This window comes from Capra hircus, chromosome 15, assembly GCF_001704415.2.
Source record: "Capra hircus breed San Clemente chromosome 15, ASM170441v1, whole genome shotgun sequence".
Taxonomy (NCBI): Eukaryota; Metazoa; Chordata; class Mammalia; order Artiodactyla; family Bovidae; genus Capra; species Capra hircus.
The window spans coordinates 28,251,990-28,269,626 of NC_030822.1; the positions used below are offsets into that span (position 1 = coordinate 28,251,990).

Below are 17,637 nucleotides of genomic sequence, written 5' to 3' on the forward strand. Positions count from 1 at the left end.
AGGAGCCTGTCCTGTGTGCTGTCTTGAGAAGATGTGCAGCTGGCTCAAGGCACCAGACACAGACTCAGTTGTGCAGCCTGGACCAGGCCCCTAGGCAGCTGGCCTGTGGGCTGAACATGGCCCTTCACCACTCACCAACCACACACTGGCTTCCACCCTGGGTGTGCGGCTGTCTCATTCACACAGAGGGCACTGTGAGTGGCGGGGCATTTTACAGATGGGGAGACTGGCAGGCCACCACGGAACCAAGTGATGGCCAGTCAATGTCAATGAGAGTTTTATGTTGCACTCGAGGATGGTTTTGTTTGCAGGAAGACCAACCAAGACTGCTTTCGTTTTAAAAAGAAATGTTTAATTTATAAAAGTAACAAACTTAAAAATCTAGTAAAATGGAACAAACCCTTTTAAGGAGCATTTTATAACTTAATTCAATTCCCCTAACTTTTTAAAATTATTAGTAATTTTTTAAAAAACTAAGCTTAAAAATATGTTTACCATTAATTTGTAATAAAAGTTCATCATTATTTATAACATTCATAAAATTGTCATATCTTTCAACTTAAAACTACAACTCTAAATTAATTATTCTATTACACATTTTATACTGGAATCACAAAACTATTCTATAATATTCCAAATATATATTATAATAATGTATATTATTATTTAGATATAATATGCAAATTATTTCAAACAGTGTCAATACTTTCAAACTAAATCTACACAGATATTTTTCCTAAATTTAATACCCCCAAAGGTAATATTATTTAATTTATCATTTCTAATCTAATTCTAAATCTTTCCATGATTAAAGACACTTACTAAGGAAACAAGTTTACTAACCAAATCAATATAGAGGTGTATATCAGAGCAATTTTGGGGTTAGCTCACAGCTGGCTGAGAATGTTCATTAAGCAGAAAAATGAGGCAAGTCATGGGAACCAGTGCCACAGACATCCAGGGAAAGGTACTTTGCACTCCATGCTGTGGGTCTGGCCCTCTTTAAAATCTCCATGCCAGCAGAGGACACTGGCCCCATATCCTGCCAGTGGGATAGGTTTTGCAACCCAAGCCCTGAGATCAAGTTAAGCCATAGTCACCTCTTTTGTCCCATGTCTCAGCTTTATCACCCCATTTGAGATGACTCCATCCAGGTAGTTCACTTCCAGATAGGATTATCTAATCAATTTCCTGCTGGATTCTACTCTGAATTAGGTTTTTGTTTTTCCTCTCTGGCCAACCAACAAGTATTAGAGGTATTTTAATGCCATGCTTAGATTTTGCATGCTTCTCGTCGCCTTGCTCCCTCCATAAACACTAAGGTCCTACTAACGGTAGCCAGCTGTGTCCACGTGACCAGGGCATTCTGAACTAGGGAGCCACCCTGGCCCCTCTCTTCCACTGTGATGCTCAGAGACATCCAGAGGGACCGGATGGACAAGCTGCCTGTGGCACTCTGTTTAGAAATGTCAGTTCCTAGGAGGTTCAAGATGCTAAATATGGTAAGAAGCTTCTGGACTTGGACGACATGTCAGAATAAAAATAGTCCAAATATATGTAACTTTACATCTAAGTAGACAGAAAAATAATAGCAATATTACATAGAACACGGTACAAGGTGCTGTATGTATATAATTTCTAATCATCATAAATTTCTGAGTAAATATCATTTTACCCAATGAAATAGATGACACACTTGAGGCCCAGAGAGACAATACCAGAATGAGCTAAGAAAGTGTACAACTAGAAGTCTTACAGGACCCACTTTAAATGACAGGAACTGTTCCAATGCTGAAGTGGGTTCAAGTATAAAGACTTGATTGGCCCAGGGAGAGTAAAAAGGGCCAGAGTGGGGACAGAGCGAGGGGAGCAGGGCCTCTTCACTGTCTGAATGGGGAGTCCCAGCCAGTCACCACCAAATATGCTGCAGGTGACAATGGGGTGCATGGTCTATACGAGAATTTAAAGCTATAATAAAACTGATTAAAAGCTGGTCTGCTTTTCACTGTCACTCCAGGCGGCTGTTCTAAACAATGTGATAAAATACTTTTCACCCTTTTAGGGGAGGTGGGGAAGAGAGACCTTCCCACTGCCCTCTTTCTCTCGTGTGTGCCTTGGGACCCCTTGCCCCTCCCCACTGAGCACTTAACAAGGGGGTCAGGGAAAGGGAGGAGTCTGGAAAGCCCTGAGAACAGAAGCACTCTAGCCTGTAGGGTCACCTGAGTGGAGAGCAAAGATGGGCCCCCAGGATGGACCCCACCTATTCTGGAGAAAGGAAGAGAGGCCTGGGGGGAGTGTGGGGTGGACAGGCTGCTAGGATGCCCACTGGACGACTCTGAGTCCCAGTACAGTACTGCCACTGTCACCTGGGGGCCGCCCTCCATGCCACCTGCAGGTTATAATCAATTGGCAAACACACTGAATGACCAGTTCCCAAGCCTGCCCTTCACCCTACCCCATATTCTGTACTAAGGGTCTGGAGATCAGATCCTCCTCCTGACTCCCCAGCAAGAGCTGCCCTGCCCAGGCTCCACTGGGCAAGACTTAACAGGCAATCTGTGCTCTGCCCTGTCCCTGGTCTAAGTGCTGGCCCTCACAGTGACAACCTCTCTCTCCTCTGCAGGAGCCAGGTCGAACCCACCAGGGATTCGCCTAAGAATCAAGGTCCTGTAGCCACAGAGCCAGACAAGGATCAAGGTCCAGTGGGCCCAGGGCCTCTGAAAGATCAAGGTCCTGGGATCCAAGAGCCTTCAAAGGGTCAAGGCCCTGCAGTCCCAGAGCCTCTGAAGGATCAAGCTCCTGTGGTCCCAGGGCCTCTGAAGGATCTAGGTCCCATAGTCCCTGCATCAATTAAGGATCAAGATCACACGGTCCCTGAGCCTTTAAAGAAAGAAGGTTCTGTGATCCCAGCACCAGTCAAGGACCAAGATTCCTTGGCCCCCATGCCTGTAAAGAATCAAAGTCCTATGGTTCCAGCAAGAGTTGAAGATGAAGGTTCCATGGTACCAGAGCTTCTGAAGGATCAAGGCCCCACGGCCTCTGCACCTGTCAAGGACCAAGGTCCCATGGTCCCAGCACCTGTCAAGGACCAAGGCCCCACGGTCCCTGAGCCTGTGGATCAAGGCCCCCTGGTCCCAGCACCTGTCAAGGACCAAGGCCCCACGGTCCCTGAGCCTGTGGATCAAGGCCCCCTGGTCCCAGCACCTGTCAAGGACCAAGGCCCCACGGTCCCTGAGCCTGTGGATCAAGGCCCCCTGGTCCCAGCACCTGTCAAGGACCAAGGCCCCACGATCTCTGAGCCTGTGGATCAAAGCCCCCTGGTCCCAGCACCTGTCAAGGACCAAGGCCCCATGATCCCTGAGCCTGTGGATCAAGGCCCCCTGGTCCCAGCACCTGTCAAGGACCAAGGCCCCACGATCCCTGAGCCTGTGGATCAAGGCCCCATGGTCCCAGCACCTGTCAAAGACCAAGGCCCCATGGTCCTATCACCTGTCAAGGACAAAGGTCCTATGGTCCCAGAGCAACTGAAGGATCCAAGTGCCATGGTCATAGAACCTGTGAAGAAGGAAGGTTCTGTGCTCTCTGAGTCTGTAGAGAAACAAGGGTTAGTCGTCCCACAGCCGGTCAAAGATCAAGGAAGAGGGGTCTCAGAACTTCTGAAGGATCATGATTTTGTGATTGCAGCACCTGTCAAGGATCAAGGCCCTGTGGTCCTGGAGCCTATCAAGAGTCAAGTTCCTATAATCCCGGTGCCTCTGAAAGATCAAGATCCTCAGGTGCCACCACCAGCAAAGGACCAAGATCCTGTGGTTCCTAAGCCTCTGAAGACTCAAGGTCTCAAGAGCCCTCAGCTGCCCACGGTCTCACCACCACCTCCAGTCATGATCCCAACTGTTCCCCATGCAGAATATGTTGATGGTTCCCCTTGACACTCACCCCTTGACATACCAAAGAAGTAGCTGGAGGTGAAAGTGCTCCCTCCCAGGGGCAGCGAAGACACTTATTTAATCTGCATGAAACATGTATTGTATAGTCTTGCTGGAATCTAATAAAACTGGTCCCTCTGGCCCACCAGTGTCTCTCTGGATTCGAGTGTGTGTGTGTGTGTGTGTGTGTGTGTGTGTGTGTGTGTGTACCATGCATACAGGAGTGTGGGCATGCAGGGCTCTGCATGCATTCATTTGGGCCGTCTGAGAAATCCCCAGCTCCTGTGAGTTGTCAGCATGAGATGGGAGTGGGTGGGAGATGCTAGGATCCTGACGACCAGACCCCACTGTGAGGGTGCAGGCAGGACATACTTGTCTTTCCCTGTCACTGTCACACTCCGACCACATCTCACTTGTGACACCACAGGTAGCGGGTAGGACTTCTGCACATCAGGCAGTTATCTACCACTAGCTGGGGATCCTATATTTAACTCAATTCTGACACTATCTACCTAGAGCCAGCATTAGCTCCCACAGGTTAAGAGCTTCATCCTACAAGACTGCCTCCTTGTCTCCCCAACTTCAGATGCCAATTGCAAGTCCCGGGCTATCCCTTGTACTTCTAACTGACTTGCTTTAATCAGGGTTCCCACAACTCCCTGCTTGGGTTCACTAATTTGCTAGAATGGCTCACAGAACTCAGGGAAACATTTATGTTTCCTGGTTTATCCTAAAAGGATAAATAACACACTAAGGTGGAGAAAAGAATAGAAATGTATAGAGGAAGGGACACGCAGCCTCCATGCCTTGGCCAGGCACACCACCCTCCCAGTACCTCCAGCAACCTGGAAGATCTTCGAACCTCAAACTTTGGGGATTTTTATGACAACTTTATCATGTTGGCATAATCGAACATTAATTCCGTCTCCAGCCCCTCTCCCCTTCCCAGCAGATGGAAGGCGGGGCCGAAAATTCCAAGCTTCTAATTGTGACTTTGTGTTTCTGGTGACCAGGTTCCATCCCAAAGCTATCCAGGAGACCACCAAGAGTCTCCTCATTAAAACAAAAGACATTCCTGGACTTCCCTGGTGGTCCAGTAGTTAGGAATCTGCCTGACAAAACAGGGGATGTAGGTTCAATCCCTGGTTTGGGAAAATTCCACATGCTGGGGGCAACTAAGCCTGTACACCACACCTTCTGAGCCCATGCTCTAGATAGAGCCCACGCTCCACAACAAGAAAAGCCACTGCAACGAGAAACCCACACACCACAACCAGAGAACAGCCCTCACTTGCCACAACTGGAGAAAGCCCGTGCACAACAATGAGGACCCAGTGCCGTCAATAAGTTTTTTAAATTTTAAATAAAACAAAAGACACGCCTATCACCGAGAAAATTCCAAGAGTTTTAAGAGCTCTGTGCTAGAAACCTGGGGCAAAGACCAACACCTATATTTTCTATTATTTCACAGGTCAAGTTCCATGAAAGCCTAGGTACCAAACAGATATCAAACCACAGCAGGCTGAGCCCTAGATTATTCAGAGCAGAAGCCTACAGAGGAAAATGGGAGCAGGGGCCCAGCTGGCCCAGGTTAATTCTGGATGACAACTGTTTGCCAAGGGTCCTGAAGGTCATCCAGAGGCCATGCTTCTTGAGAAAACTGGGCCTCCAATCAGAAGAGTCCCAGGACACTCATGAAGCAGAACCTAGCGTCTGCTAGTCCTCACTCAGTATCCAGGACAGCTCAGCCAGGACTTCTCAAACAGTGCCTGAAATCCCCCACTCATTCATGCATGCAGTTTGACTTGTCCTTAGCACCCACTTTGTGCCTCGCTCCATGCCGGGCATGAGGTCACAGAGGTAAAGTCCCACTTCAGACAATAAAAGCTGGTGTCAGATGAAGCCCTAGGCCAACTAAAGCCCCGACTTTGAGAGGAGAGTGACGAAAAAATGTCTAGCCGGGGCAGTCAGGAAAGCTTCTCAGAGAAAGTAGCCATGAAGTACAGACAGCAGAGGTAGGAAGGGGTATCATGGATGTGGCCGGGGTCAGGGTAGGCGGGCAGGGTAAGCCCCCTCTGGAAGTCCTTGAATGAAAGAAACCTGATTTGCATGAGAGATTGACCAAGGAGTGTAGCAGGCCTCTGGGGTAGACAACTGAGAGCAGGCAGGGGTGACCAGGTTTCTGAAGCCCAGGATGTCGGGAGGGAAGTCGGTGGAGAGGAGGCAGTCCTGTAGGCTGTGAATGTATCACTGGGAAAAAGGCTGGGGGGCTGCTGAAGGCTAAAGCCCAGCCTTGCCCATAGATGCTTCCTGCTGGAATCCCACTGGTGTAAGTCACAGTAGCCTCCCCTTTAAAACCCAAAGCCCTGGGACTTCCCTGGTGGTCAAGCAGTTAAGAATCTGCTTTCCAATGCCAGGGATATGGGTTTGACCCCTGGTCAGGGAACTAAGATCCCACATGGCACTTAAGCCAGTGCCTTCTAGAGCCTGCATGCCACAATGAAAGATCCTGCGTGCCACAACAAAGACCTGATGCAGCCAAATAAATGAGTATTTTTAAAATAAATAAAATGGAACCAAAGTCCTCAGGGGCCTGGGACCCTTGGGGAAGCAGCGACTGTTGCCCCCACCAAAGCTGGCTCCCAAGGAACACTCCTACCCCTTTAAGACTTTTGAGACCCATTATGGTCATTAACCCCTTTAAAGGTCTCTTCTTTTTTTTTCTTTTTGGTTGCATCCTGCAGCTTGTGGGATCTTAGTTTCATGATCCAACCCATGCCCCCATGCATTGAGTCTTAACCACTGGACCACCAGGGAAATCCCAAAGGACTCTTATTTAAAGGGCTCTTTTTAAAGGAGTGCAGGTTGGTTCTTACAGAGAAATCACAGGAAATACTGATGATTTCCAAATGGTCCAGTTTTCTAAGCACCTGACCCCAAGCCTATCTCCTCACTCTATTCCCAAGAGCACCAGGGTTTTCTGCTCCCACTAGCCACTTCTATGGAGAAGGCGATGGCACCCCACTCCAGTACTCTTGCCTGGAAAATCCCATGGATGGAGGACCCTGGTGGGCTGGAGTCCATGGGGTCGCCAAGAGTCAGACACGACTGAGCAACTTCACTTTCACTTTTCACTTTCATACATTGGAGAAGGAAATGGCAACCCACTCCAATATTCTTGCTGGGAGAATCCCAGGAACGGGGGAGCCTGGTGGGCTGCCGTCTATGGGGTGGCACAGAGTTGGACACGACTGAAGCAACTTAGCAGCAGAAGCAGCAGCCACTTCTATAAACACACACACACACACACACACACACACACACACACACCGATTATGAGGATTCTTCCTGGCCCATCACAAGTTTGCTGCTATATGAATTTTAATAGGGCCCTGCAGACAAGACAAGGCCATACTGAGGCTAAAGCAGTATTGTGTATGGATACCACCCCTCCTCCTTTCAGCTCTCCCTTTGACCCACACACCCAGTCCCAAGTCACACACATTTCCGTGGCCCAGGCAGATGGTGCTATCTCTGAGTGGGCAACATCTCACCCGGGGAAAATGTCCAGAAAGCCATAGGCTACCAGGGCTTCCCCTCTGAAGTGAGAGCTGCCTGGAAACAAGGTCTGGGAGTCAGCCTCCCATGGCCCCCGCTAAGCTTCCTCAGGGACAGTGTCAGAAGGAAAGAGAAGTGGACCCAGCCTGGGGCTCTGGTGACTTGTTAAAGGTAGGAAGAGAAAGGCACAAAGGAAGCTGAGGAAGTGTTCGTCCAAAGCTGTATGGAGAAATCAGGGCCTGTGGTGCCAAGGGTGATTCAATACGGAGAATGATGCCCAGCGTCAAAAGCTGAGGGAGAGAGGGCAGCCCAGTCGAAAGGTGAGGGAGCGAAGCTGTGGGATTCGGCAGCTTCCACTTAGGAGCAAGTCGCCCTCCAGTCCAGCGCCAGCCACCGGTTTCCTCATCTGTAGAATGGTCCTGATGATAAGAGGAAATTCCGAGGCCGAAAACCTCCAGCCCAGGGTTGGGCTGCAGGCCGCCGCCTCACCGGCATCACACCCAGCTCTCCACTGCATTGGAAGAATGCCTAGTGAGAGAGGTTGTCGGCTCAAGGCCCCCGTTCTGGGCTGGGGCAGGGAGAGGCGGGACACTAACTAGATGCTCAGCCCTTCTCAGATGCAGACTTCATCCTTGACCTCGTTCTTCCCAGGGGCAGCCATTTCCCAACCCCGCCCCTGCACGCATCGTCCCCACCCCCTTCGCTGCCTGGTGAATCCAGACTAAGGACCCGGACTGGCCGCAGCCAGCAACCCCGCCCGCACAGACGCGGCTGCCGAGAGAGGGCGGCGCCCCTGCTTTGGAAGCCTGCAGGGATCCGCGACTCGGAGCCCCAAGATGCTCAGTCTCCGCCCAAGAGCCTCGAATCTGGCTCCAGGCTCCGAATCTGGGGATCGGACGTGGCCCCAAGGCTGTAAACCCTAAGCTTGCACCGCCAGCCCCGGTTCCAGTTGCCAGAGCTTCGGGGCGCGGGGTCTGGCCCTTGGGAAGACAAGGACGGGGAGAAGGCTGGCTGGAGAAGCCTGGGGGCCCGCAGACGCGCGCTACCCGAAGGCGGGTCCCGGGGCCCTTTAGGAGCTGGGCTGAGGCCTCGCTGGAGCCCCTGATGGCTGATCTGAGGAAAGACTGAGATTTAGCTCCTCTCGCGCTGTGATCCCCGCCCTTAACACCTGGGGGTGCGAGGGCGGGTACCGCCGGGGCACATTTTTGGCATTTTCAGGTAGCAAGGAGACGGCGCTTGCGGATTCGGGGCAGATCACAGGGTCAAGTCCTGCTGCAGCAGCACCTTCCGCAGTCTTTGTCGCGGCGAGGATGGACATCTAGAGGAAGAGGATGGGGAATGCACCCCAGTCTCAGTCCAAAACCTGGGGGGTAAATTGCATCCATTTCCAGCCTCTGCCTACAGTCTGCCACTAAGACCTATGCCCTCTGCCAGCTAAATAAATAATGAATCTGCCCTCTTTTTTCTATCTCTAACCTCACACATATCACAGTTTGTAAATCTGTATGTGAATTACCTGATGGCACTCAGGATGTAAGAAAGGAGGAGTTTTCTTATTTTGACAAATCAAATTAAATCTAGTTGAAGCTCCTCCTCTCCCTGCCAGGGTAGGCAGGAACTCTAATTAATCTTAGTCACTTTCCTGAAGCCTCCCCCTGTCCCTAGGTCCAAGAGGCTTATGCCTCTTGGAAGACACATGATGGTTGTCATGATGGCTGCTGCAGTCCAGCTGGAGGGGCGCTGGAGGCCTCATGCCCCCTGAGCCATGCTTGGCTGGGGAGCTCCCTAAGCCTGCCCAGGTTGTGTGGTGTTAACATCGTTCCCCAGACATTCCTGCCACCACCCGCATCCCTCAGAGGCCCCATAATCCAGACCCCCAGCTCCCCGCCCTTTCTAAACACTCCTGTTCCCAAGTCAGGCCATTGTCAAAACCTACATTTTACCCCCTCTCCAAGGCTCATGCATTTAACATCCTCCATGGACTTAGAACTAATTCTGGGGGGCAAGGGCTGCACCATTGTATATTCTCACTTGCAACATATGAACATTCCAGTTTCTCCACATTCTTGTCAACACTTGTTATTGTCAATCTTTTTTATTATAACAGTGATTTCTTTGCCTATTCCAGAATCTTCCAATCTTTCTTATACACCCAATAGATATGTAATAACTGTGTGTTGAGCAGATGAATAGGAAAACAGGAAACAGCAGGTTTAAGCAGGAGGATGAGCTCAGTCTGGTACATGTTGAGTGGGACATGCTTTTGAGACAAGGAGAAAGGTATCTAGGAGACTTCTGGATATTGTAGACTCAGTCTGGAACAGGAGTCTGAGATGAGGCAGAGATGGGGATCTCATTAAAATGTGGGCTTTGCTAGCCCTGGGAAGTTATGTGAGGCCATGAGAAGGGCTGCATTTACTCAGGGAGAGTGTGGAAAGTGAGAGAAAGGTCCAAGACAGAGTTTGGGGAAGCACCAACATTTCAAGGGTAGGAGAGGAAGGAGGCTCTGAGCAGAGCATGCCGCAGAGCAGCAGCAAGGTCAGAGGAGAACTGGAAAAGATTCACCTTGGAGAAAGAATCAAGGAAGTACAAGTCAACAGGATCAGAGACATGAGTGCTTCCCTATGAGACAGATTACTAAAAACATGCATTGAACAAAGTGGGTAAACTGTCAATACAGTTGAAATTGAAACTGTCGATACTATTGAAGTTTTGTGATGGGTACTTACTTAGAAGTTCATTACACTATCCTCTCAACTTTCATGCACATTTGAAATTGTCCATATTTCCAAAGTGACTTTTTAAAGTATCCATTGGACTAACAATAAGGAAATTACTGGTGAACTTGGCAATTGCATAGTCTCTGGAGGGAGAAGAAACCCGATTCCAATAACAGAGGATTTTCTCGTACCTGACTCGGGACTCACCAATATTCCAGTAAGCAATCACTGGGCACAAACACCCAAGTATTCCTGAGAAGAGAAGATTGTGTGTGACAGTCATTAATTTTTCATAGCTGTTGGTACCTCCACACAGGGAATTTTTCTCAGCAGGCCCAGCAGCCAGCCAGGAGCTCTTCCTCAAAAGGAGGAAAATTGTTTACCAAGGAGTGCCTGGCTTTGCTCCTGACTCCTAGACACTCCATTGCGGTTCTTTTCTCAGGGTTTGCCACAGGCTGACTTCATCCCCATCTGCTGCAAACACATGAATCACTTTGCATCCGCTGAGTCATCAAGGCTATGAGAAAGAGCTGCCTGCCCTTCAGCCTGGACACCTGGAAGCCTTCTTTTGCACTAGGCTCCACTTGAAGCTGGCAGCCTTACTGGCTTCTCTGTAAATGAATCAGAGCAGCACTCCAAAATGTGACATACATTGCCACCAAAATACATGGAAACCCAGCAAGTATGCTTCTTTCTTACTACTACTAGGAAGCAGAAAGCACAGCAAGTTCCTTTTACTTTGCAGGATGTGATAATGTTACATGTTAACTTTACTGGGCCACTGGGTGCCAAGATATTTAGTCAAATATTATTCCAGGTGTGTTTGTAAAGAATGAGATTAACATTAGACTTATAGATGGAATAAAGCAGATTGCCCTTCCCAGTATGGGTGGATCTCATCTAATCTGTTGAAATAGAACAAAGGGCTGAGTAAGGCTGCATTTGCTCTCTGCCTGGCTATCTTCAAGCTGGGACATCGGTCTTCTCCTACCTTCAGACTGGAACTAACCACCTCTCCTGCTTTTCAGGCCTTCAAACTTGAACTGAAACTATACCACTGGAACTCCTAGCTCTCCAGCTTACATCACAGGACTTCTCAGCTTCAATAATCCAGTGAGCCAATTCCTTATAATACATCTCTTTGTATCTCTCTATCTCTATATATACATATCTATAGCTGTGTCTTCTATTCATTTTGTTTCTCTGAAGAACCCCAGCCAGTATCTCTTTCCTGGCATGATCCAGAGCACTGAACACCCAGAAACTTCACTCAGGTGGTAGGCCCCTATGTTATGGGATTCATCTCCCATTATCAGCATTTTTAATCTTAAAGTATCTGCTACTTTTAACTCTCTGAATCCTAGGAACATGATGTCATCAATGTAATAGACATTCTGTGTCTGTGTTATGGAAGGATGATCAGGTTACATTGTAACAGAGAATCAGAGTTTCAAGACAAGATAAGAAAGCTGTATTGCTGCCCCTGCCAAGAAAAATAAGGCTGCTTCTGGTATTTTCTATAGAGGAAGATTAAAAAAAAATTCTTTTTCAGATAAATAGTTTCATATTAAGTGACAAAAAAAATATGTATATTTGCTCCCATAAAAAGACTACACCTATTCATTCTTTAAAAAAATACTGCACCTAGAATGGGAGCTGCTGGAATCATTATTTGGAATCACCTGAGTAAGTTTATGGTAATTCCCTGTTCATCCTCCAAGACTTATGCCTTCTGCACAGACTGAAGAAGTAAGTTAAGCGAGATGCAATAGAAAGTAGCTTGCATCTCTCAAGTCTTTGATGAGGGCACACATTTCTGTAATTTTCCTAGATTTGCACCATTACTTTGGGTTATTGATCAGTAAGAAGAAAGTTCGAGAAGCTTCCGCTTGGCCCTTTCTACCATAATGGCCCTTATCCACAGTCTACAGGGGCATGTATGCTGTAGATTTCAATTATACTCCCTGAAACTAAAGATGCAGTTGCAGGATGAGCCCAGGCACCATGCCTGGACTGAAGTCAGACTCCGGTTGTCGCCTGACACTTGTGAACCTCTACACAGTGGTGTTCTGTGTTCTCAGGAATTAGCATTAGATAGACTCAAGTCCTGCTAATCCTGAAAAGCCCGTGTATTTTCCTTTCACAGAGCACAGTTCTCTGGCAAATGGTCTAGGACCTTTTGTGGAAGGTAGGCTAAAAGGAAGATTTACAGTATGTATCTGGGGTTCTATTGAAGGGCTCACTCTGAAGGGTACTGGCCTCTCTTCCTTTCAAGGGACTTTGGGTGAGGGACCAAAGTTCTCTTTCATAATGGGTCAGATCAGGTTTTTGCTAGCAGGACTGGAGGGTTTTATTTGTGGTTTTGCTTTGTTGTTTCTGTTACACAGATTACGGAGTACTTAGAGGCTGCCTGTCTATTCCCTTTGGTCTTATTTGGCCCTTAAACGATTGGTCTTTGCTAAAGACATCTGTGGGTTAGATCTTTCTGAGTATCACTTGGCATCTGCTGTCCCAGGTGACGAAGTGCTGCTGTGTGTGCTCTGCTCCCCTGGGATCCCATCATTTCCACTAAAATTATAGAGTGACAGTGTCTTTCACTAGCATCCTTAGCCTGCAGAGAAAAGTACTACATCAGGTTCAAAGATGCTCCCCTCACTGACGTGTTTCTCCGTGCCTTGGTGAAGGGAATTTCCTCCAGGCTGTCTAAGAGGAAGTTGGGACTGTGGAACTTGGCTTGGGGGAGTATGTGAGTGGATCACACAGGGTAAATCCACATCAACATTGCTTCCTCCCTTAGCACTGGATTCCTTCCTCCATATTAAAGCAAAGAATTCTGGCATTTCAATATCAAGCATAGACCTCAGCTGAATCCAGGTTTCTGTCAACCAACTAAGCAAATAATAAAAACCACTCGTAGGTGCTCAAACTAGCACACTGACTCTGGAATCGGCGGTAAACATACTCACACGGATAGTCCAGCCCAGTGAAAATTATGTTCCTCCGTCCAAGGACTAGCACCCACAGACAACATCCCCACAAACATTATCCAGACTTTTGGGTGATATATTAATAAATTAGCAAAACCTTGCAATTCTTCTGATGTGGATGCTTCTTCCTCCCCGATCTGACTCTGGAACTAGTCCCCTGAGGCAGGAAAGTATCTAAATCCAGTTATGGGACTAGAGACAATGGGGCTGGGACAGGAAGAGGGTTGGCCGCCCCTTGGGGAGTAGATTGAAATCAAGCCCATGATATTTTGCAGCTCCTTTCATCCATGGGTAGAGTCTCTTCCTCACGCCTTGGATCCTGGCTGGCTTGGTGACTTGCTTTGACCAACAGAATGAGATGGAAGCAACATGATTGAAGCTGCAGAGCTCAGGCCTCAGAGGCTTAGCTCCTGCCTTCATCATCTGAGAATCCTGAGGCCACCACTGTGCCAGGAAGAAGATGGAGATGCAGGACCACATGAGAGGGAAGCTCAGTGCCCGGGCATTCCAGCTAAGCCCAGCGTCTAGTGGATGCAGTCACCGAAGCCAACCCAGACCAGACCAGTGGAATAAGCCCCCAGCCAACCCACACAACTGTGAAAAAGAACAAATTGTCATTTTAAGCCACTACGTGTGGAGTGGTTTGTTTCTCTACAATAAACAACTAAAACACTTTGCAGATAACTTCCAAGACAAGGTCATTTCAAGGTCTTCAGGGAAGGCAGCTTGTGCTGCATGGGGATTTAGTGGAGCTAGGGGTGTTCTAAATCATTCAAATCCTCCCATATGGCCTCTAATTCCCACCCTGAGATCAGTGCCCTAAATTTCACCCGAGATCTAGCAGTGACGTGAATGCAACTGACAAACTGACAATGTAATTTGTTGACTGCAGCATCAAAGCCCCGTCTTGGTTAAGTTATATAACATAGCTTAGCACACCCCTCCTGTTCTCGGGCCTCTTCTCCCTTCCCCTGCTGAGTTTGTCATCTCTGGCTTATACCAAGACTAGGTTAATGGAGAAATGACATGGAAAAAAAAAAAAGAAAAGTCTGACCACTTCTCAGTAGGTGTATTTGAAGTGTCAAAACACTTGCTAATTCTTGCTGAAACAGCGGGTGGGTTAGCTCGTGCCTAACCACGTGGACTGTATGCTCCCCTTAGAAATGAGACACTGGAGGTAGGCGTGTGGAGGAGCTGAGAAGACATGTCCATGACAGAGAGGAAGGAAGAAAGGTGACAGCAAGTGGTAGTGAAGGTCCAAATACCGCCCCCTGCCAAGAGCATCTGGAGGGAATGTTTGGTGTGTGCTGCCCAGAGATGCTTCCATAAGACCCTGGGAGTGCAGAGATGGCCAGACTTCTGACAGGGCCCAGGGAGGGTCTCCAGGGAGTCAGTAACCTTTGAGACAGGCTTTGAAGGATGAGTAGGGCATCCATGGGCAGAGGTGAGGGAGGCATGATGCCAGCAGAAGAGGCTGCAGGAGCGAAAGGAGAGGGAGGGAAGTCCAGGGGAGGCATCAGTCAAGCTCTGGGGAGAGGAGGGAAATTGGAGGAGTGGGAGAGGCAAAACCAGCTGATCTGCTCCTGCAAAAACATTCACTGAAACAGTGAAAAAGAATAAACCATTCACTGACCTCAGGGCCTCCCCATCAGCCTCTCCTTCCAGCCTCTCTGAGCGGTTCAGCCCAAAGCCTGGCAGCCAGGCCTTCCTCCATCTCACCACTCCCCTGCCCCCACCTTCCCCAGGCCTCTCACTGTGTCCCAAGCTCCCACGACCCTCCCAGTGGCCACATCTCTGTTCATGCTGGGCCTCTTTTCCAGAATGCCTCTTCCTCCCTTTCCTACCCACCTCTAGCACTCTTCTTCCAGGGAGTCTCCACTGACCGCTTCAGCTCAGCCTTATCCCCAGATTGTATGGCATAATAGAAATAATCAGGCTTCAGGGGACTTCCTTGGTGGTCCAGGGGTAAAGAATCTGCCTTCCAAAGTGGGGGACGTGGGTTTGATCCCTGGTCGGGGAACTAAGATCCCCCATGCCGCAGGGCAACTAAGCCTGTATGCTACAACTAGAGAGAAGCTCTTGAGCTGCACCTAAAGATCTTGCATGCCCAACTAAGACCCAATGTAGCCAAATAAATACATATTTTTAATTTAAAAAAATCAGGCTTAAAAGTTGTAGAGATCAGAGTTCAAATCCCATCTCTGCAGTATGATCTTGAGTTACTTGCCGTCTCTTTTTAATAGTATTTCTCAGCTACATATTGCCAAAGTACCATGGGTTACTGGGCAAATTCATTCTGATTTCATTATCACCACGACTCTATGAGGTATGTACTGTTATCATTCCCATCTTATTAGTGAGGAAATTGAAACTCACAGAAGTTAAGCAACTGGTCCAAGGTCACACAGCTAGGAGTGGCAGAGCTGGGTTTCCGGCCCCAGTGTCTCTGCCACTAAGCACCAGAGGACCCACTGAATCACTTCCTTTGAATGAGCATTTATTAGGCACCTCCTATGTGCCAAGGGTATACTGGGTCTGGAGATGTGGCAGGGCACAGGCAGACAAGGGCCCACTTTCAAAGAGGTTTTAGCTGGAATCTGTTTCCTCCTCCATAAGATGCAGGATAATGAGCCCCAGGTGCATAAACTGGGGTAAAGATTATATAGGATCCCATTGGTTACTGACTCCCTCCTATAAACCAGAGGACCTCGTGTGTATTGACCCCCTCTCTCCTCCACAGCCAGCAGACCTGCACTCCCATACTTGCCAGGATCTGTCATTGACCTGCTAGGTGGCCTTGGGCAGGTCACGCTATTCTCTAAGCCCCAGTTTTCTCATCTATAACTTGGGGCTACCAAGTTAGTAGTAATAGCCACCCCTGAGGGAGGCTCTAAGAATTAAAGGAGATTATACACAGCATTGCTTGGCACACAGTTGGTGCTCAACAGAAAGTTAATCCCCATCTCCTCACACTTGCACTCACACCCAGGACCCACACAGTGAAGCAGGGTCATCGTTTCTCTGAGACTTAACAAGCATTGTGGTGGAAATGGCAGAGAGGTCCCTTCAATGGCCTCAAGGTGGCAAGAAAGCTCCACACAGGACTGTGATGGGCCATCAGGGGCACTGACAAGGCTGGTCCAACCCTGACCTATCTACCCACCTCCGCCACCTGCCCTGCCATCCCTCACTGTGAAGGGGGAGCACAGACCTCTCACCACCCTCCCACCTGTGCCCAGACGGAGGCAGGTGGCCTCAGGGCCCCCTTGGCGTCATCTGGGCAGCCCCACACTCAGCCCTGGCTTCCTTCACTGTCCCATGCCCACCTGCTAAGGGCGCTGTTGCAGGCTGAGCTTTGGGTCCAGAAGTCCTGAGTTCTAGTCCAGTCTCCCCATCTCTGAGCTATACCTGTGGGATTAGGAAGACTTCCCAACTAATTGGGCTATTATGGGGATTAAGTGGGATAACGTATAGAGACTGTGAGGTTATACACCTTTACGATTAAAATCTGGCCAGTTCCTTTCCAACCCTTCCCATGTGGCATGGAGAAAGAACTCTTAATTGACTAGGAACATTTCCCAGCTCACCCCCTCTGGCTGGGGAACCTCAGGTAGATCACTTAATCTCTCTCAGCCTTGGTTATCTCATCTGTAAAATGGGAATAATCCCTACCTAGCCAAGCTGTCAGGAGACTGGGACTAAATATATATATTAAGTGACTGACATGGTGTTTGGCACATAGTAGTCGGACACGACTGAAGCAACTTAGCAGCAGCAGCAGAAGCAAAATACAGAGGTAGGATCAGCTGTATTATTAAAATCACTATTCTGATCAAGAAATGCCTACTTACCCTTCAAGGCCTACTTACCCCAAGTCACCTCCTCTTGGGATCTCCCCGCGGCAGTCATGGCTTCTTCCTCTGGATTCCCAAAGCCCTGGTGCCCTTCTAACACAGATCTTCCACTTACTAACTCATGTTTTGAGTGTCTTATGTGTGTGTGTGAGGCACTGAATTTGGGTGCAGGACGTAAATAAGATGAACAAGACATGGTCCGTATTCCCATGGAGCTTCCATTCTAGTAGTGGGGACAGACCATGAATGTGTCAATGGGTAGAAAATTTAGGAGCAGAGTCAGTAAAACAAGAAAACAAAGTTAAGTAACATAGATTTTAGTTTCTTGGGCTCCAAAATCACTGCAGATGGTGACTGCAGCCATGAAATTAAAAGATGCTTGCTCCTTGGGAGAAAAGCTATGACAAATCTAGACAGCATATTAAAAAGCAGAGACATTAATTTACCAATAAAGGTCCATCTAGTCAAGGCTATGGTTTTTCCAGTGGTCATGTATGGATATGAGAGTTGGACCCTAAAGAAGCTTGAGCACCAAAGAATTGATGCTTTTGAACTGTGGTGTTGGAGAAGACTCTTGAGAGCCCCTTGGACT

At 48.4% G+C, this 17,637-nt stretch overlaps 1 protein-coding gene and 1 long non-coding RNA gene across 2 annotated transcripts in view; both read left to right on the forward strand.

Moving 5' to 3' along the window:
- The window catches only part of MAP6 (microtubule associated protein 6), an 81,225-nt gene extending 77,157 nt beyond the window's left edge, over positions 1–4,068 (forward strand). The window contains exon 4 of the mRNA XM_018059335.1: positions 2,624–4,068. Within this exon, the coding sequence (XP_017914824.1) occupies positions 2,624–3,929 (1,306 nt within the window). The 3' untranslated portion in view covers positions 3,930–4,068. The remainder of the gene's footprint in view (positions 1–2,623) is intronic.
- LOC108637660 lies at positions 11,130–13,875 on the forward strand. The gene is made up of 2 exons (XR_001919216.1): positions 11,130–11,317; positions 13,467–13,875. It is a non-coding gene; the product is annotated as an uncharacterized LOC108637660 (long non-coding RNA).